We start from the raw sequence: 21,544 nt of genomic DNA, 5'->3' as shown, positions 1-21,544 counted from the left end.
TATCTGCCATACAAATAATAAACATAGCCATTGTAGCGAAAAATCTCTTCTTTTGTTGGGCAAATAGTACCACCTTCACCGACCATTTGAACTTTCTTTACATTACTGGTGTCCAAGTGATCTGGCAACTTTTTAGTTTCGCAGGAACTTTTTATAATCAACTCGATCTTGTCCTCTACATCCGGTTCGTCGGTTTTCAATAGTACATTTCCTTCATAAAAAGGATTCTTACAGTGAAATATATTTATTCCATAAATCTCTACTAATTCTTGAAATGTATATGCTGTATTGTTATACTCTTTTATTGCGTATGTACCATTTAACAAAAATTTTTCAAATGGTTTCTCATCTGTTTTACGACTTTTAGTATAAAAGGTAGCATTCTTCACCGTTACGGAATCCATTCTGTTTCTAATTATACTGAACGAACGCTGAACTACGTAATTTTGGTTATATGAAATCAATTTGCATAAATGAATAAATTGAGCTTACCCTTTAAATCTCAAATAAGAAATTGTTCCCAATCTTATCCTAGTCTTCTAAAATATACCTAAATATATAAGTGCAGTGTGCACCATGCAACTTCCCTTAAATATAGTAAGCTTTATAAAGTACTTTGTGGGCACTAAACATAAAAAGTAAAGTTGCTTTTTGTAAACTGTAAAGTATTAAGTCCTAAGTTGTCCTAAGTCTATGCAAGCACGTATCAAGGGAGTAGGAACACAGAACACACTATTCCTCGCGCCCTCGCCCCTCGGAGAGTAGGAACCCAAACCACGTAAGAACTAATCACAGATTGTTACGTTAGGATAGATGAAAGAGTAAAATATTAAGTGAATAAACAAACTCAGCAAAGCACTTTATTTTGTCGTCTGTGCACTTGGCACAGACAACTAAAAATAAAAAGTAAGATCTGTGGGCGCCAATCCAAGTTTTTTATTTCGGCTTTTTGATTGAATTCGTATGGCATCTCAGACAAAATTCTCGTACTCGCACTCGTGACGTAACATTTCAGTTTATTTTTGTTTATATTTCGATTAAGCTTAAAATACTACTATATTTAGAGATATATACATACACCCTGTTTTTACTCCTCCGAGTTAACAGTAGTAATAGTAACTTCTGTTTATTTAGTACGCTGTGATATTCATTCACTCACTTGAAGTTGAACTGAGTTGATCACATCGTTGTCATTCACTTGTTGACACTTTCAAATTCTCAATCTGAACGAAGTTCTCAAATCTCAACTTTTTACAAGTTTTTTTTCACTTTGCTATTTTTTGCAGAACACCGGGTTTGGTGTCGATGTAATTGTATTTTTTTTACATTGTAATTATTGTTTTTTAAAAGTTCAATAATCATGTCTGTAGCAGTAAAAGGTATTTAGAATATATATTTACATTTTTGTAAGATTTATCTTAAAATAGTTTGAAATTATCTTCCGTGGGGTCAAATTCCAATTTTCTAATCGCGGTTTTGCGAATATATTTTTTTGGTTCGTCTAAATTTTAAAAAGAATGCGTTTCAATTTCACAAATATCTTAATGTTATTTTTTTATTGGGTTTCATTACAATGTTATTTTTAATACTTTTAAAAAAGTAAGTAGCTGTAACAATTCTATATAGGTACTTACCTTTAATTATATAATAAGTATTTTATAGCAATAATTAATTAATACTTAGTTATTAATGTCTAAATAGTTACTATTTTATCAGTAATTATTCTCATTTGTTTATTGACCATTAATATTACAAGGTCAATGTAACTATAAAGTGCATTAACCTATGATTTGATAAACAATGTTGCCAGAAAATAATAATTTATCCATTATATTAAATATTTTCTATATTCGAGAGTCGTAAGTAATAGGTTTTATTGTCGACTAGCAGACACCCGCGGCTTTGTCAGCATGGAAATCCATCCAAACTCTCAACCTATTAAAAAAATATTTCTCTCCCTTCTAATTATATTTTCGCATGTTTTATATACTATATTATATAATAAATAGTCCACTATTTAATCATTTTACAAAAATATACTAAAATAAAAACAATTTATATTTAAAAAACTTTAACCCTTTTGAGGTAGAATTTTGAAAAATATTGAATGACATTATTTTTAGTATTTTTTATTAGTACGCATACCAATTTTTACAAACGTAACTTTAAAAATGTGTGTATGTAACTTTCCATACAAACTTTCAACCCCAGTTTCACCCGCTTCTGTTTTAATTTTCGCGATAAAAAGTACCCTATAACCTTTTAAATAATAATGTCACAAGTTTAATTTAAATTAATTTAGTAGTTTAGCATGATGCCATATGCTAAACTATGGTTAACAAAAATATGGACAGACTAAAATAAAAAATTTGGCTTCAATTTCGATTAAAGAATGCCCTCCAATTACAATTTTCAAAATATATTCAATGTACTGAACAGAAGGACTTGTTTATGACAATGACCTCTTACCAACGGCTTAATGTTTTTTTCAACACAGAGGTAAAGACTAATTTCCCAACTTCCAGAGAATTTCTTAGAGAATGAAAAGCTTTGTATAGAGTATGGCTTTAGTATAGTGATCCAAAGCTACATAGACAAACCAGTGGATCAAAAAGGCAGTCAGTCAAAAAGAGTTTTTATATGTACAGGTATATTCATTGTGGCTGCCAAACGTACCCCCTTTGGTACGTTTGGTGGTGTGTTCCGGAACACATCTGCAACTGAACTGCAGACCATCGCAATAACAGCTGCACTCAAAGAAGCGGGGGTAGCTCCTGACCAAGTTGACTCTGTCATTGTTGGTCAAGTGATGTCGGTAAGTTACTTCCAATTTTTTTTATTTCAAAAACTGTAGAATTTGTAGAGGTACCTAACAACATGGAATTGTTGATAAAACTCTTAGGTGTCTTCAAATATAAACTACTACCAGAACGTTGTGTTTCACCTGCACAGAACCCTTTTTCATGGGAATATGGGATAGTTGTCTTTGGATTTATTCATAGTAGTAGTTAAGAGCATTTAAACCCCAAATTTTTCTGTTTATGACTGACTATAGTAAAATGCCCTTCTGGTGACTTGCTACTTACAATCTAAACATAAGGCAAGAATAGGCATTTTCTAGGCCCTTCTTTCTAAAAGAGTCCCAATATAAAGCTCATCATTGCTTTTTATCAAGATTATAGTCAAGCACAAGCCTATAAAAAAAAATTACATATACATTGTTTTTTCTACCAAGGCATCTCAGACCGATGGCATCTACACTCCTCGGCATGCTGCACTCAAGGCGGGCATTCCTCAAGACAGACCAGCTCTGGGCGTCAACCGACTATGTGGATCAGGGTTCCAGTCCATTGTCAACAGTGCACAGGTAAAACAATTCTGTTATAGTTGTACAATTCAGCCTATTCTATTAGCCCATTACAGGTCCAGGCCTTTACACCTTATAGGAGAGACTAACAATCAGTTAATGATAATGAACTGAGAGTTTCTTGGATGACCATATTTTTTGATTGATTCAATGTTGCGCCAATTTCCTTTAGACCAATTTTACATTTAGTTATTATGTAGATTAATAGCTCAATCACAAAACAAAAAGACTGAAGTTCAAAACACGTCCTTTGGACTATTGTAACAGTCTTTATTAACAAATAAGTAACAAATAAGAGCATTACCAATTGAGTCGTTGGCGTCAATCTACCTATCATGATATTTATAGCCGTACGATTCAGTTAATGAAATTGGATGTTGGAGTTGGCAAAGAGAATTAATTATTTGTCATATATTTGCCATAATTGACGGCCTACTAGGCGCAGTGGTGTGCGCGGTGGATTTCAAGACGGATGTCCTGGGTTTTGATTAATTGGTCCAGCTCTGTCTGGTGGGAGGCTTCGAGAACCTACCAACGAAGACGTACCGCCAAGCGATTAACCGGTACGATGTTGTGTAGAAACCGTACCGGTTGTATGGGTGTGGATTTTCATCCTACTCCTATAAAGTTAACCTGCATCCATCACTTATCATCAGGTGAGATTGCGGTCAAGGGCAACTTGTAAAGAAATGCAAGTATTGAAAATTTGATCACAGGATATCCTAACCGGTGCCGCAAAAATCTCCCTAGCGGGTGGTGTTGAGAACATGTCTCAGGCACCCTTCGCAGTGCGCAACGTCAGGTTCGGCACAGTCCTGGGCAGTAGTTACGCGTTCGAGGACACTCTCTGGGCGGGACTGACGGACTCCTACTGCGGGCTGCCCATGGGGATGACGGCTGAGAAGCTGGGAGCACAGTTCGGAATCACCAGGGATGAGGTGGACAACTTCGCGCTGCAGTCGCAACAACGGTGGAAGAAATGTAAGTTAAATTTAAAAAAAAATTACAGGAATAATTTACAGAGATGTCCCAATGGAGGTGAACAGGAATTTCTGATGATAATGATGTAATCATCATCAGAAATTTAAATTCTCCGAATCATTTCAAAGTGACTAGTTGGCTAGGCCTCAACTGGTGACAGAAGGCATGGCTTATCTTTTGTGCAATGGACCAGCCTGGCTGTCCAGCATGGAAATGCAGCCAGTATTCTTGTCACCATTCCTTGTGGGCACGATTAGTATAGTTATTAGGATAAGTTAACATAAGTATCTTGTTGTATTCTTTCTCAAGAAAAAAAAGGTAATTATTAAATTAATTACTGAAATTGAATATTACCTCCATAAAGTTTAACACTGCAAACTGTTGCATTCTTTCATTATGGTTTTTCACTTCTTAGAGAAGTGAAAACCCATAAGCTAGGTAATATTAATGAAAAACCTTTATTTCCTTCTCCAATTAACTAACTTATCAATTTTCAAAGCCAACGACGCTGGGGTGTTCAAAGCGGAAATCGAACCCGTGACCCTGACTATCAAGAGGAAGGAAGTGAAGGTGGACACTGACGAACATCCTCGCCCACAAACAACCATCGAGGGTCTCAAGAAACTTCCTCCCGTCTTCAAGAAAGAAGGCCTCGTCACAGCTGGGTCTGCTTCGGTAAGTTAGTTTACACTGGATTCAAGGCCGAGAGGTCCGAGATTCGATTCCGCCCGCTATCTATAATGTTTCTTGTACACACATCTAGCATAGCCCTTTTCGGTTAGTGCGACTAAAAGAAAATTATGTCATATTTAAAAGACAAGTTAACAAAAATCACATCGAACTACTAGGTTTGATTTTAATTAAATCAAACCTAGTAGTTTTACTCTTTACAGGTACAGATATTAAATTGAATAAATAAAATATTCAGGTTAATAAAATTTACACATAAATTTTTTGTTTAGTACTTATAATCAACCTATGAGGAAAACTGGATAAGAGAGAGAAGACTCGAGCTCAGCTGTGAGCCGAATATGGGATGAAAATGATGATGAATCAACCTATCAATAAGATAATATGTCGACTGCACGTTAACAATCCTTTTCAGAGTTGAGAGACATGTGTCATCGTCATCATCATCATCATTATTATCATCAATAATGACGATTTAATTACGCTATGACCCCGAATAATCCATTAAAAGCAATGTCCTTAAGCATTTTTGTATTCTTCCAATTCTACTTTAAACATGTTCAAGGCGAGAGTAGAGATATTTTCTATAGTAAGATTATTAATTCCACTCAGTAAAATGACAAGTGCAACTGTCACTGAAATGTCGTTTTACTGACTGGAATTAATAATTATATGTAAGATTAATCTTATGTACGATTATGTAAGATATTAATTCCAGTCAGTAAAATGACATTTCAGTGACACTTGTCATTTTACTGACGAGTATGTATAATCGTACTATAGTCAAGCATCTTGCACTTCATTTTATCATAACTTTTCATCAAGCATGATTGTAGTAAAGCACAAATCTGAAAAATAAAGGATTTTTTCCTTTAGGGTATCAGCGATGGTGCAGGTGCCCTGATCCTAGCCAGCGAGGAGGCGGCCAAGGGTCTGAAGCCGCTGGCCAGGCTGGTGGGCTGGTCGTGCGTGGGCGTGGACCCCAGCATCATGGGCGTGGGCCCCGTACCCGCTATTGAGAACTTGCTCAAGGCCACCAAACTTACCCTCAACGACGTGGACTTGATCGAGGTATTGAAAATCTAAAGCTATATATGTGTACAGATATTTGTTGAGATATTATGTACATTACTAATCTTGTGCTTAATAAGTATTATATGCAGCTTTGCTTATTAATAAATAAGCAACTATAATATCAGCATGTTGTCACTTTCAAACTTTCCAATCTTATGATGATAAAATCACAAAACAAATATTAAAATTACTAGTCGTTTTCCATCTCAGCCTAATCTGAAATGATTATAAAATTCATGACGATTACACTTAAGAATATATGCTCTTGAGACGAATATCTTAGCTTTCCATGGATTCACCGTGCGGGTGCCGGGTCCATCGCGTGGTAGAGAGAAAAAGTGTAGAAAAAGAGTGTAATAAAAACCCCTTGCCGAAAAATCACCAAAATTGGGTCAGCAAGTGGAAGCAGATAAAACTGGGTTACTTTCGCATTTATTATGTATAGAGTTACTACCACTTGCTCTGATATGGTTCCAGTTGAATGTAGTAAATGTGTGACTGTTTCACTCTAGATCAACGAAGCCTTCGTAGCACAAACTCTGTCCTGTGCCAAGGCGCTGAAGCTCGACATGCAGAAACTGAACGTGAACGGCGGGGCCACAGCGCTCGGTCACCCGCTGGCCGCGTCCGGCTCTCGCATCACCGCGCACCTTGTGCACGAGCTGAAGTGAGTGACACACTCGTATACAACTGAACGTGAACAGAGGAGCTACGGTGCTCAGTCACCGCTAACCGCGCCAGTAAAATGACACTTGTCATTTTACTGACTGAAATTGATATGACATTTCAGTGACAGTTGCACGTGTCATTTTACTGACTCGAATTGAAATGACATTTCAGTGACAGTTGCATTTGACATTTTACTGACTGAAATTAATCCTCCGACTTTAAAGTATTTACATTTTTTTTTAATCTTGCTAGACGCCGCGGCTTGAAGCGCGCGATCGGTTCTGCTTGCATCGGCGGCGGTCAGGGCATCGCAGTCATGGTTGAAGCTGTTTGAAGAGTCTGCTTTTAAATAGGTATATAAGCTATGAATTGTAAGATAAAAATGTTATCGCCTTAAGACGTAGCTATTTTTTATATGAAAGATATCACAATTATTATATATTTTTTCAATATGTCGAATTATTCAACACTGTATCTTTTAAAACAGATAACTAGGTAGATTTTAAATGTTATGAAATGTATTATTTTCCTATGAAAGATAATTGATTATACCTTATTTATGCAATAACTGTACTGTATACCTGTGAACATCACTAAATCTGTAAACAATTTTGATTTATGTTATAAAAAATGTTATTTATTTGAACATTTTCTTATGTTAATCAGATTTCTATTTCTTTTGTAAATTATGAGAGATATATAAAAAATGTTATTTTACAAATCGAATTTTTGACGAATGTTGTTTGATAAGAATTTTATAAAAATAAATCATATTTTTTTGATACCTTATTGACTATTATTTATCACCGACCCCGTGTTTCTTAATTACTTTCAGGTTGGTAGGTACTTACGAATAATGTGATATGTGCAATTACTTAAAAATAAAGATATTTCTTTCTTTCATTTCAATAAGTAAGAATGAAATCTTCAACACCTCCACCAGTGGCGTAGCGTGTCTTGTAATTAAAATTAGTTGTAGGAGCCCTGTATTAAAATTAGTTGTGGGAGCCCTGTATTAAAATTAGTTGTAGGAACCCAATATGTAAAATAAAGATTTCTTACAAAAAGCAAAAATGCTTGCTTTAAATAAATATGACAGTGAGACTGGTTCTCCTATGTAGGATATTTGAAGTTTTTTTTTAACTCTTGGACGCACGCTTGAAAAACATTGCTTGTATTTTTGTAATTTCAGAAGTGAAACTATTAGCAGTTTTTTTTCCAGAAAACACTAGATTAAGTGAGATTGTGGATTACATTTTACTAATTTTAGCTTTCATATATAAGAGGGCCCTGTAGTGCTGGGGCCCCGTATCACAGATACGGCGGTAGCTATGCCCCTGACCTCCACAATAACTTGCCATTAATAGGACTAATTCCAGTCAAGTTTATTAGACTGCAGTGTTAGGGTTAGGAGTGGGTACGACAATAGCCCAGCAGTCGGAGACCAGACCATTGAACTTTCGGCGTTGAGCTGGCTTTAGCTTCAAACATGAAACAAAAATGTTGCTAAGTATTGGATCAAAAATTTGCGAAGGTCGCACATGTTTTTATCGCCATATCATAGCAAATATGAGTTGATATAATATCACTAGATAATCTACCTCAAGCTACAATCCTATGGCGTGGATATATGTAATAACACTACCACTATCATTTGATAAATCTTTAATCAACAACAGTAGATACCTAACCTACCTATGAATATCTAAATACTTAGTTTGAACAGAATAACATAAAAACATGTTTCGCTTTCGCCACTAGCGCGGCGAACCGGCGTGCGTTTAAACGTGCCGGCCTGATTTTATCAGTCAGATTAGTGTTTATTTATATAAATTCGGTGGAAAACATTAATAAAATGGCTGTAGCTATAAACAAAGGTATGTGATACAAAACAAATATATGCTTACGTTTATTAGGTAGATATACCTGTTTACTGACTTTGTTTTTTTAATTTATTTACTTAGTTCACCTCACAACAGTGGAATGTCAATGAGTATTAAATGTTTCCATCACTTTAGTAAGTAGGCAAGTAGGTACGCATAATGTTGGTATGTCTGAGACTTTCATAAAAACTTTCAAATTTACTCTGGAAGTCCGGAGTTGTAGTCAGACGTAAACACTAACGAGTGAGGTCAATGTCCACAAGACCATCAACCTTGAAAAATGATAACACCCTATCCTACTCATATAAATAGGTATTATGTACCTACCTACTTATTGTAATATGTACGTATGTAAAGACACTCCTAATAAACCTTCCTAATTAACTTCAAGAATAATATTTGTGACTTTAAACTTAATGTAATAAATTCTGTAGGTTCTTTAGAGGTAACCTACCCATATTAACTGTTGTTCGATCAATATCATATACTTTAATCTAATATACTCGTTCTTACATTGTAATTAACCAATGAATTATTAATGAACCAACAACATAGTGATCATCTTTGGTACCAACGAGGCAATATGTAAAAGTATTGGTTTAGAAAATAAGACCCATCTGTGATCTTAGACAGAAACACAGACTTATAGCCCATTAAATATTCTATTTCTGTAAATATTGGTTAAAATATCTGCGCAGAAATTGTCCGAGTTGGGCATCATACCAAGGGTGGCAAATTTTGAAAAGGATTTAAAGTCTTAGTCTTAATTTAAGTTTGTTAATTTGCTTAGATATATTTCTATGGTAATCTCCCCAGGTGTGTACATAGTTGCCGCTAAACGCACGCCGTTTGGCAGGATGGGTGGCGCGCTGAAGTCCCTTCATCCATCTGACTTGCTGGCCGTGCCTGCCAAAGACGCCTTGAAGGCCGGCAATGTCGCCCCCAGCGCGGTGGATACTGTTAACATTGGCATTGTTAATATAGTATGTATCTTTTCTTTATACCGGTTCTTCAGTATTTTGACTGGAAGAGAGATTTGGCACAAGAGCTGTGACTGTGAGTTACACAGCTCTTGCACTAAGGGCATGGACAGTCAGAAAGACAGTTCTACGTTCAAGATTTTAAGCCTCATATGCCTCCAATTCAACAGGCTATCTTCAGTCTTTTGACCAGAACAATAAGGCTGCATATCGGCAGATTTAGCTTGTACCTACCTACCTACTTTTCCGGTTGAGCTATATCACAAAAACTCTGTAACTACTTACTGGATACAGACAGAAAGGGTTTCGCAATATGTGATTATTCTTGACGTAAAGCCTCTTAGTCTATCATACTCATCAGTAGTTTGACCGGAACAGCAAGGCTGCTTATCGGCATTTAGCGTGACGGCTGTAGGTACTTTTCCAGATGAGCTATGGCAAAAGAGCTTCGATAACTCGAACATAACTTCGATAAAATAACTGCTAAGAGTCCAGACAGACACAAAACTTTCAGGAATCTTATGTTCTGTTCGTTCCGACCGACAGATTATCCAGAGAGAACTCAGAATGCAGAAGTTTGTCAGTCCGCGCGGTATCTAAAAATTTATAAAGGTACTTTGTTCATTCATTGATTAATCAAAGACTGCTTGCAGTTAAGTGGGAGTTCTGACGGAGGCTTGGCACCTCGTCACGCTGCGCTTAAGTCCGGTATCCCACAAGAGAAACCAGCGCTCGGAGTGAACAGACTATGTGGCTCCGGTTTCCAGGCAGTCATCAACAGTGCTCAGGTGAGGAACATGCACCAACTATTATTTAATTAGAGAATTGCTCAATACAACGAGTAATTGGTGTAGAATTTAAAGAAAATCCACTAAAAGGACAGGCCTCTCTTTTAGAAAACAGAATTTGGAGCTTATAATCACCACGCTGCTCGAATGCAGGTTGGCAAAATTGAGGTGATAGTGTTTTGACTCTGTAATAATCATTATCAATTGTTAATGATAATTATTGCTACTGACGGTTTACTTGCTCTACGAGACACAAAGGCGTAGCAACACGAATTTTACAATTCTGGGGAGATTTTCTTGGAAGAAATGGAAGCACAATGTTTCATAGCATGACTCGACCTTTGGATTCGAAGTCCTCTGTTTTCAGAGTTGTGTCTCTCTCATCTCGATTTACTTCGTGCCTCCTCAGGCATGCATGCATTGCATGGGACCGAGGGGTTGACTCCAAAATGTTGATCAGTCAACATCAAATCAAACGTTGTTTGATTTTAAACGCCAAAACAATCATAGAGTTCCAAAAACGTCTCGAGCATGCATACCTAATTTCTCAAACTCTTTTCAGGATATAATCACGGGAGCAGCCCAAATCTCCCTAGCCGGTGGAACAGAAAACATGTCGGCCGTTCCTTTCGTGGTCAGGAACACCAGATTTGGAACTGCTTTGGGCGGTAAAATAGAATTCGAGGATTCCTTAGTGAAAGGCTCCTTGGACACATACTGCAACTTCACGATGCCACAGACGGCGGAAAATTTGGCAGAAAAATACGGTCTCGTTAGAGGAGAGGTGGATGATTTTGCATTACAGTCGCAAAAGAAGTGGAAGGCTGGTGAGTTAATCAACCCTTTGTCTGGGGTCCAGAGAGAGAAACCTTATTACAATGTGCACCCTCTCAAGCAGTTTTGACAATCGCAGTCACAATTGTTTAGGTGCTTTCTCCCAACGATGAGCCTCGTTTTGAGATCAGACTTTGATCTACGTATTTACAATTAAAATTATATCGATGAAGGAATTTATATTTTCCAAGTACTTCCATTCTGGTAATCGTTTGATCCAAAACTATTGTGTTGTATGTACAAGTTCGCTTCTTGCGTCTTATTTCTAACATCACAATCTAGAAATCTTACTTTTTTTAAGCTCAAGACAGCGGAGCGTTTCAGGCAGAATTATCCCCAGTCACAATAAAGCTAAAGAAACAGGATGTGGTCGTGGATAAAGACGAGCATCCTCGCCCAGAGACTAATATCGAAGGTTTGCACAAACTGCCCGTGCTGTTCAGAAAGGGAGGCGTGGTTACTGCTGGCAACTCCTCGGTAATTATATATCTTTTTTTTTTTGCAATTTGCCTTTATATTATTCTGACGTGTCTTTTTTTGATGTATTATAGCCGTTGGGCCTAACCCGCAAAGATAAGCTGGGTGTTCGCTGAATCCCCCATATTAGGTGGACTAACGATGACAACCGGGTTGTAGGAATTCACTGGTAAAGAGGCTTACAGGTGACCCAGAACAGTTTTGTTTGTAAGTTCCTATAGTACCAGCAGTCGTCGTTTATCGCTTGATTGTCATGATCTCGACTTAATAATGAAGTTCAAAATTGCTCCATTATGGGGTCTCTGCAGAACCAGAGACATAAGTCGAGCCTAGATCTTGAAAATAGTAGGCCAAGGATTCGTCGTCGACATAGGCTTCTTTACCTATGATGCAGAGGGCGCGTAGCACCCGGGCGACGAATTTGGGGGGCGCCGGCTATAAATACCTTGACAATACTTTGGTACTTATTTAATTTTAACTGCGCGCTTATTATAGGGCGCTAGGGTAATGATCGCACCCAAGAGCTGCATATATTACAGAAGCCTCTGGTTATCGACATCTCGTGGCAAATGGAGAATTCTAAATCGTATAGACGAATGGTAGAACTGAAACTATAGACATTTCAATAATGACCCTGCTTGTTTTAGGCACCTAAATTACATACAATTTCAATAAAATTAACCTAAAATATTTGAACAGGGTGTAAATGACGGAGCAGGAGCACTGATCCTGGCCAGCGAGGAGGCGATAAAGCAACACAATCTGACGCCGCTGGCTCGTCTTTTGGGCTGGTCGTTTGTCGGCGTGGATCCGAGTGTCATGGGAATCGGACCAGTGCCGGCCATTCAAGGGCTGCTCGCTGCGACGAAGTTGACATTGAACGATGTTGATCTAGTTGAGGTAAATATAACAAAAAATAATATTTACCAATGGCGATGGATGGAATTTAGATAAAGTTATGCCGTCCCAAAGAAATGGAAATTCATATAGCGTGATACGAACTCAGGTTTTTCACAGATACAGTACATCAATGAATATGCATGGATTTTTAAAGGCAACCCTTTGTATGAATTCTTCGCCGCTGTATTTACTTACCAAAATGTTACATTAATTAATGTAATTGTGTCGGAGATCCAATTTCTTATTTTGACTTTCTTGGGCCACTTCCTATCTCTAAAGTGACTCAATAGAGACCAATTAGAGTCATTTTAGAGGCTTTGTTAGTACCTAAGTCAATGTGTGCCACGACATATGTTGCGCAGTTGTAAGAGATGGCATTGATTATATGACCTTCGTTCCATCAGCGATATTTTCAATTCCGGCGCTATTAGACAACTCATTTTCTCTATACGAGATTTTTTTTTAAAGAATACCATAAAAAATTGCGGCTTACCACCGAAAAACTTATTTTCGAAAACGAAAAAGAGCTGATGAATATTTTTACTTGATAAAACTTAACCAGTTTAGATGGTAGTGGGGCCATATTTTTTCTTCTCACCAGAGCCCTTGGTTACCTAGATCGCGTGACTGCCAGCGGCACAATGTACAATTTTCGATAGATTGCCTGATGGTTACTACAATGTATCGGCTAGCTCCGCCACTGCGATTACACATAAAAGCGCTTGGTCTGTCCTCTTACCACTGTATCCAAAACCAAAAGGACTTCACAGAATAGATTGAGTATACTGACCTTGGATTTCTGCACAGATAAATGAAGCATTCGCTGCTCAGACCTTGTCCTGCGCCAAAGAGCTGAAGCTAGACATGAGCAAGTTGAACGTGAACGGCGGCGCCATCGCCATGGGCCACCCGCTCGCTGCGTCCGGCGCCAGGATAACAGGACATCTTACACATGAACTGAGGTAAACTTCTTTGTTACAAACCTCATTATCGCGTCCAAAAAGTATAGTCCTTCGTAGGGTTGAATACTCCTATAAGAATGTCCCCTGGGCAGAAGAAGTAGAACCAAACCAATGCAAATGCATAAGTATCATTCGGCTCACTGTTAAACACGAGTCTCCTCTTAGAATGAGAGGGGTTATACTAATAGTCCAACACGCTGGCCCAATGCGGATTGGCAGACTTCACATACGTAGATAATTTAGAAATTTCACAAGTATGCAGGTTTCCTCGCGATGTTCTTCCTTCGCCGTTTGAGAAACGTGATATTTAATTTCATAGCTACTTAAAATAAACAAATTAAAACTGAATTAAAACAAAAGTTTTGTTTTTTATTCTCTACAAGTTAGCCCTAGACTACAATCTCACCTGATGGTAAGTGATGATGCAATCTAAGATGGAAGTGGGCTAATTTGTTAGGATTAAGTAGAAATCCTCATCCTTTCGATTTCTACACGACATTGTACCTACCGGAAATCTAAATCGCTTGGCGGTACGTCTTTTTGGGTAGGGTGTTAACTAGCCACGGCCGAAGCCTCCCACCAGCCAACCGCAATCGGCCCAGCCGGGATCGAACCTAGGACCTCCGTATTGTAAATCCACTGCGCATACCACTGCACCGTCAAAAGTGTTGGAAGTCAAACGTTTGTGTAAATGGCTGACTGTGAAAAAATCAAGTCTTTTTCCTTTTTAGGCGACGAAATCTGAAGAGAGGCATTGGATCAGCATGTATCGGTGGAGGACAAGGCATCGCAGTGCTGCTAGAAAGAGTCTGATTTTCTTTTAATTAATATTATATTCTTGTTGATAAATTGTTATTTTTTGAATAAAGCTGTTGTGAATATTTTATTTTATTCTCAATATTATGTCTAATCCATAGAGGTTGCTTGCATAGAGTAGGTACCAATGATATTTTTATAATGTAATTGGTACCTTAAGCCGGAGGTACATGCAACTAGAAAAATAGAAAATCGAAAAAATATCAAATAGGTTTGCAAACTATCAGGTAAGTATTCGAATTTTGATTTAATGTGCCTAGCTCATATTTCAAATATTGTAATAGGGACCAGTGAACAGCTTTTAAGAGGTAGGTAATCTATATTTTTAAAATGTGAAGTATTTACTTATGATTAATTACAGATTAATCAATAATTTACATATTAATCATATTATGTAGCGTACGGAACATGACGGTGTCGTACCCAAGGAACATATTTGTCGTACCCGTCACGGATACGAAGTTCAAATACGTTCTCTTGTCAGTACGATACGAACCGTCGCATCAGTAATTTTTAATAATAATCAAGAAAAATGCGGCATATGTTCTTAAATATTTTAAAAACTGTTGCAACTTTAACAACTGTCAAAATCTAAAGAAGTAAGATGGAGAATTTTTTATTGGTTATTATTGATTATTACATTAATTTACGTAATTGTTGTTAGTGTTAAATTTTGAAATACAAATTATGAAAAAAGTTTGTAGGTGCAGATGTCAAGGAGACGCGTGTCTTTTGATTTTTTTTTGTGGGTTGCACCGGCATCAGCGCGCAGTTTGTAAAGACTCTCTCTAGTTAGTGATTATTTATCACAAAAAAACGTAAAAATCCTTCACGAAAAAAGTTGGTGTTAAAAAAAGCGGTAATAGGCTAGTTATAGTAGAGCAAGAAGTAGGTAGTAACACTGTTCTGTCTACAAATAGATAAAAATAATTCTAAAGTCATGCTGAAAAACGTGATAAAATTATTATGTTTGATCTAGCGGCGGTATAAGATGACAAACAGTTCAATGTACCTACATAACCTATCTTATTGCGTACTATATAAAAGCGAAAGCCATGTTTAATGTATGATTTGATAATTGTATCAGTTACGCGGTTATAGTCATGACACTCAGGCGCAAAGGTGAGTTTTGGATAAGATTTACGATATGATTAACAGTTATACAACGAAATTGTATATCAAATCAAGATTATAGATAATCTATTATCTTGAGTAAGTTGTTTTTTTCCATCTATTAAGTTTGTAAGAAAGTGGATAGATAATACTGTCTGTTATTTTTTAATTTATTTTACGGCCTAGAATCAACTCGTTTATGACAATTTTATTGGCCTCTGTTTTAAATTATCCTATGTACTATGTAGGTAAACCAAAGACAAATAATCTTATTTCAGTTTGACGTTTCAGCTATTTTTGTAGTTGGCGCCAAAAGGACGCCATTTTGTAAACATGGCGGTTATCTCAGAGAGTTGCCAGCCTCGTACACTTTCGCCGCTGCAGCCAAGGATGCTTTAAATGCTGCCAAATTAAATTCCAATTTGGTAGATTGCACTGTAGTTGGTAACGTTAATTTTGTAAGTTTCTCCAATATTTGCACTATATTTATGGGAATACACTTCGAATTTTATTTTGAATTTGCCGGGCGTTAACAGACTAGTTTCTTTAGCCAAATTCTACAAACCTTTAAAAAATTTCAGCTCAGCCAATGTGATGGAGGCAAAACCCCGCGGTATTGTGGACTTTATTCAGGGGTTCCGATTAAAAAGCCAGCGTTAGGCGTCAACAAAGCATGTGGATCTGGTTTACAGGCCATCATATCTGGCGCTTTGGTAAAGTGTTTTTATTTGAACTTCATCAAATTCGTCTTCCTCATTAACATCCGATGGACATCCACTTCCAGACATAAATCTCTTCCATGAATTTCCAAACTCCACTATCTCGCAACATCCTGCGGCTCCCTGCAACCCGCTTGATGTCCTCGGTCCACCTAGTGGAGGTTTCACCAACTTCGCTTTCCGGCGCAGGGTCACCATTCCAGCACATTGGGACCCCAACGTCCATTGGCTCTTCGCGAACTATGTGACCTGCCTTTTGCCACTTCAGCTTCGCGACTCGCTGAACTATTTCAGTGACTGGTTCTCCTGCAGATCTCCTAGTTAATTTCTGATCAGCAATCACTGCCAATTTTTCTTGAAAAATTTCATTTATTATTAACCACTGCTCGTACTATATTCTCAATCAATCAATTTATTTATTTGCAGATACATGCATTTTATATACAGGTGGTCGGTAGATGTAAATGGTAAATGTATCTTGCCAATTTGGCATGCAAATTCTTTTTCACAATTTCACCATTTCTCGACAACAGCAGTAAATTAATCTTTATACATATTTACTTACAGAAGATTAATGTTTGCAGGAAATATCAGTAGGTCCAGCCAAAGCGTGTCTCACTGGTGGCACAGAAATAATGTCATCTCTCCCATTTTTGGTACGAAACATGAGATTCGGGTCTGCTCTCGGAGTACCATATCATTTCGAGGATTATATCAAACATCAAGTTTTGGATAGCTTCACTGGTTTATCATTGCAAAAGATGGCTGAAATCGTCGCGGAAAAGTATAAAATAACTCGACAAATGGCTGATGATTTTGCTTACAACAGTCTTTTGAAAAGGAAATCAGGTAACCACGCCTATTTATAGTTTACAGAGTAGGAAAATTTAAACAACCATGAAATAATATTTGAATACCGACGAATCCAATATTTTTTTGTTTGCTTTTATAAAAGAGCATTAGGAAAATGTAAATGAACGGTGAATAAATCGTAACCATCTCATCTTTACTGATTCTCTCTGTCAGATCAAACTCCGGCTTCGATCATGCGCCCACATGTGACTTACTCATAAATGTATACCCTATTTATGCTCGGAATATCTTGGCGCAGAGAGGACATGTTAGGGTACAGTCAAAATAATTATATGTATGTGATATTGGAGGGTTGTTTTGGAATAGGTATTATGTATATACCTACTTCGAGGGAAAAGAGCCATTCAGTTCCAGTCACAAGTTTCAGGAATTGTTTGAAGTTTCTCTCTCCACTAACACGCACGGTGAATCCAAGAAATGCTAAAATATTTGTCTCACATTGATTGCAGCTCTAAGATATTTTCTAATATGTATTTCAGCTTCGTCGAAGATTTTACAAGATGAATTGACACCTCTAACTGCGCCATTTAAGAAGAAGGAAGTATTCGTTGACAAGGACGATGTTGATAGCAATCCAGAATTGAACAATTTCTCCAACGCTCCTACGTTAATATCTGATGGTACTATTGTGACATCTCTTAACTCATCGGTAACTATAATTATTAACAACATGCTTTTATTAGCTTCACTTCGATTAGGATGATTTTGCACACGCTCTGAGTTTTGATGACAATACATGAGTAGTTAAGAAACGTCATTACACATCCAATATGGCGGACAGGCTGTTTGAAATCCAACCTCATGATATGGATGTCAAATAAAAGGGTTTGCTATCAGGAATACGAAAATTAGTGCGGCTAAAAGCTTGTTTTTTGTTTTTTTTTAATAAACTGGGTTTTTTATTTTCAATCAACTGGCCCACTGCAAGACTGCATGATTAGGTGCTTTCTCTTGTGTGGGTGAATTTTTAGAGCTAAGATCCATTAGGCTACTGCATTGTGAGTTAGTAGGATAAGAGATAAACACTATCCTAAAGATTTACCTTGGATCCCGTTCTAGATACTCCCAAGCATCTAACACCAAATTTATCTACATAAGATGTTAGGTTTACCTTTGTCATTGAAAAGAAAAACCCAGACCCCAGGTCTCGAATCCAGGACGTCCACGGGTTTTGTTGTAATGTTGGTCTCCAAGTCAAATTTTAAGCCTATACAAATGATTTTGCAGGCACCAGCGGATGGCGCAGCGGTGTTAGTACTAGCAGATGAAGAAACTATACGTAGTCGCGGTATGACGCCGCTAGCGCGGGTAGTCGCACACGCTGCAGTGGGCGCTGACCCTTACGGGCTAGGCACTGTGGCAGCCGTGAACAAGCTTATGAATGACACTGGGATGAGTGTAGACGATGTTGACTTGTTTGAGGTAAATTCATCGCCATTATCGTGAGGTTTTATTAATTTACTTTTTGTATTCTTTACAAGTTAGACCTGACTTTCATCTGATGGTAAGAGACGATGCAATCCAAGATGAAAACGGGCTCATTTGTTATAAGGATGAATCTAAACCCCTTCCGGTTTCTACACGACATCGTACCAGAACGCTAAATCGCTTGGCGGTACGTCTTTGTCGGTAGATTGGTAACTAGCCAAGGCAAGCAGGCTTTTACCTAGAGCGGCAAAAATGAGGAGCGGCAAGAATTAAGTGTGGCAAAATTCATTTGTTCCCCAGCAGACATATACCTATGTGTTTGGGTCATGGGAATTTATATGTATGTGTACTTTTCAACTTAATTGGTCCAGTAGATTCGGAGAAAATTAAGTGTGACATTCGGATGGGTGCGAGTGATCATAAAAGGGTTCAGTTTTTTTACGTACGTACAGAACCCTAAAAGAAGTATTATTAGTGTATGTAAAGGGCGGCAAAATTTATCTTTGCCCGGAACCACGAAATTGCTGGATTGGCCCCTTAGGGCATAATGGAAGTTTGATCCTGTGAAGATCGCGTTACCGTAAACGCGAATTTCTAAGGAATTGATACAGCGCCATCTAGTGGCACTACTGCAAAACCGTTTCAATTCCATATAAATCATAGGCCAAGATGCCTCGGCCCCGAAAGGGGCTGGGAGAAATCACCGAGGGAGCAAGTTCCCCTGCAAGCAAGCAAGGAGGCCAAGACTCGAGGCCCGTACCCGACACTCTTGGGAGTAGATGACCCCACTGACTGAAATTCGCGTTTACGTTAACGCGATAGTAACAGTATGAAAATATTGAAAACTCCCACTATACTAAAGCCATACTTGAGGAGTACTGTTTACTAACAAATTAGAAATGAAGGTACAAAACGCAAGTCATTTCATAACTTTTTTATTTTAAAATATGTATTGTTATTATGTAAAATAATATTCAAAATATATAAACTATATTTAATTGTATTAGGCTATTATTATACTATTAATCAAATTTATTTTCATTAGTATAAGACCAAGTTAAAAATAATTATTATTAGGTGTGAAATGACTAGCGATTTATACCCTCATTTTTAATTTTTTTTTTTTAAATATAAATATAAATATACTTAAACAATACACATCACTATCTAGCCCCAAAGTAAGCATACAGAGTAGCTTGTGTTATGGGTGCTAAGATAGTTGACATAATAATATTAATATACAATTATATACTACATATAAATACTTATATATTGTATAAATATACACAGACACTGGAAAACACTCATGCTCGTCACACAAATATTTTCTAGTTGTGGGAATCGAACCCACGGCCGTGGATGCAGAAAGCAGGGTCACTACCCACTGCGCCACGCGGCCGTCAAATTTGTTTGTTAGTAAACAGTACTCCTTGAATATGGCTTTAGTATAGGCTTTTTTATCAGATTAACGAAACATTTGCCACTGAAGTTCTGGCTACGATGAAGGAGTTGAAGTTAGACACGCAGAAGGTGAACGTGAGTGGCGGAGCCCTGGCGCTCGGCCATCCAGTGGCAGCCACTGGGGCGAGGATGGCTGTTCATTTAGTGCATCAACTACGGTATCTACTTGTTGATTACAAATTAGCTTTGTTTTGAGAACAATATTAGTCATATTTAAAAGATCATCATTATCAACCGATGGACGTCCACAGCTGGACATAGGCTCTTGCATGGACCTCCAAGCACAACGATCTTGAGCCGCCAGCATCCAGCGGCACCCTGCAACCCGCTTGACGTCTTCGGTCCACCTAGTGGGAGGGGTCGACCAACGCTTTCCGGTGCGGGGTCGCCAATCCAGCACCTTGCTATAGGCTATATTTTATCCCTGTATTCCTACTGCAACGGAAACTACGCGGGTGTACCGCGTGGCGTCTGGTGTGCCCCGAAATGGGAGCCCTTGACGCATCGCTACGCTACGATAAGTACGCTGGTGTGCGTGTCAGCGACTGTAATTAGCTTAGCTTTTACGCTCACATAGTCACAGAAGTGGCTTATGTTTGAAGTGAAAAATTGTTAGGTGTTGCGAGTCTATAAAGGGTGCTTGGGAGTATTTCCCATAACTCTGGGGTTATATTCTTTACCGAAAATTATTTAAAAATGTTTATGGAACATGCGTTCTAAAATTAATATGTTCGGGGTAAATAATATTTCGTTTTGAAAGATTTTAAAATGTGTCCCAACCCATCCTTATAAATATGACGTAACCAAATTTGACGTATTATATAATGCAAGAATAGATAAAGGCGTGTGTTACACGGATAATCGGATTTATTTGAATTACTTCGTACCTATGAAGCATTAAAAAGTATTTATTTTTTAGTTAAAAAAATATTATTTAAGCAGTTTGGCTCCTGAGTGGACTCGTCAACACCTTGAAATTAAGGGAAATACTCCAGAGCACCTTGTATAGCTCTTGCGCATTAACTTTACACCTGGCTACTAAACACAACCAAACAAACAGTACAAACATCATTCGAGATATGTGTCAAGTTAATCAAGTCTAAGATTTGATTAGACTTTGTTTCACCTTTGTTTCAGTCACAGGAACGGGAAGCGAGCTGTGGCCGCATCAAGTTGTGGAGATGGGCAGGGACTTGCTGTAATGTTTGAATCTGTATAGTTTATACTTTAAAGGCATTTTTTATGTGCCTTTTGGAAAAAAATGTATAATTATTATCATAACTTCCTCATTATTTAATAAAACATTGTTTTGTTTTTTTTTTTAGTTATTCAGTTATTTTTTTTCCTCATATATCAGTTAAACAGAGCCAAGTGTCCTGTTAAGCAAATTAAGCCTTGAATTGATCTATTGAGTGTTTATTTCATTATCAACCCATATTTGACTCACTGAGTGCGAGTCTCCTTTCGATTTCAGAGGGGTTTAGGCTAATAGTCCACCATGCCAATGCGGAATGGCAAACTTCACCCAC

The 21,544-nt window shown here is 37.6% G+C and overlaps 3 protein-coding genes across 4 annotated transcripts; all 3 read left to right on the top strand.

Annotated features, from left to right (window-relative positions):
- The first annotated feature begins 1,221 nt into the window (after nt 1-1,221).
- On the top strand, nt 1,222-7,566 carry LOC112047650 (3-ketoacyl-CoA thiolase, mitochondrial). Its single transcript, XM_024084833.2, has 8 exons — nt 1,222-1,379; nt 2,649-2,815; nt 3,236-3,367; nt 4,084-4,348; nt 4,848-5,023; nt 5,915-6,109; nt 6,625-6,779; nt 7,034-7,566. The coding sequence occupies exons 1-8, from the start codon at nt 1,361-1,363 to the stop codon at nt 7,113-7,115; spliced, it is 1,191 nt and encodes a 396-aa protein (XP_023940601.1). The 5' UTR covers nt 1,222-1,360; the 3' UTR covers nt 7,116-7,566.
- A 936-nt stretch (nt 7,567-8,502) lies between these two features.
- LOC112047649 (3-ketoacyl-CoA thiolase, mitochondrial) lies at nt 8,503-14,486 on the top strand. Its single transcript, XM_024084829.2, has 8 exons — nt 8,503-8,658; nt 9,481-9,647; nt 10,298-10,432; nt 10,995-11,259; nt 11,568-11,743; nt 12,443-12,643; nt 13,451-13,605; nt 14,337-14,486. The coding sequence occupies exons 1-8, from the start codon at nt 8,637-8,639 to the stop codon at nt 14,416-14,418; spliced, it is 1,203 nt and encodes a 400-aa protein (XP_023940597.1). The 5' UTR covers nt 8,503-8,636; the 3' UTR covers nt 14,419-14,486.
- Nucleotides 14,487-15,351: 865 nt separating this feature from the next.
- LOC112047648 (3-ketoacyl-CoA thiolase, mitochondrial) lies at nt 15,352-21,337 on the top strand. Of its 2 annotated transcripts, XM_024084828.2 has the most exons (8): nt 15,352-15,543; nt 15,826-15,992; nt 16,116-16,247; nt 16,838-17,102; nt 17,606-17,775; nt 18,354-18,548; nt 20,019-20,173; nt 21,153-21,337. In XM_024084828.2, the coding sequence occupies exons 1-8, from the start codon at nt 15,525-15,527 to the stop codon at nt 21,232-21,234; spliced, it is 1,185 nt and encodes a 394-aa protein (XP_023940596.1). In that variant the 5' UTR covers nt 15,352-15,524; the 3' UTR covers nt 21,235-21,337. The 2 variants fall into 2 exon arrangements, with proteins under 2 accessions (XP_023940596.1, XP_052743654.1); XM_052887694.1 differs by lacking the exon at nt 16,116-16,247 and having other exon boundaries at nt 15,377-15,543.
- The last annotated feature ends 207 nt before the right edge of the window (nt 21,338-21,544 follow it).

The sequence above is a fragment of the Bicyclus anynana genome, chromosome 20 (assembly GCF_947172395.1).
Source record: "Bicyclus anynana chromosome 20, ilBicAnyn1.1, whole genome shotgun sequence".
NCBI lineage: Eukaryota > Metazoa > Arthropoda > Insecta > Lepidoptera > Nymphalidae > Bicyclus > Bicyclus anynana.
This window is presented reverse-complemented; position numbering and strand designations above follow the sequence as displayed.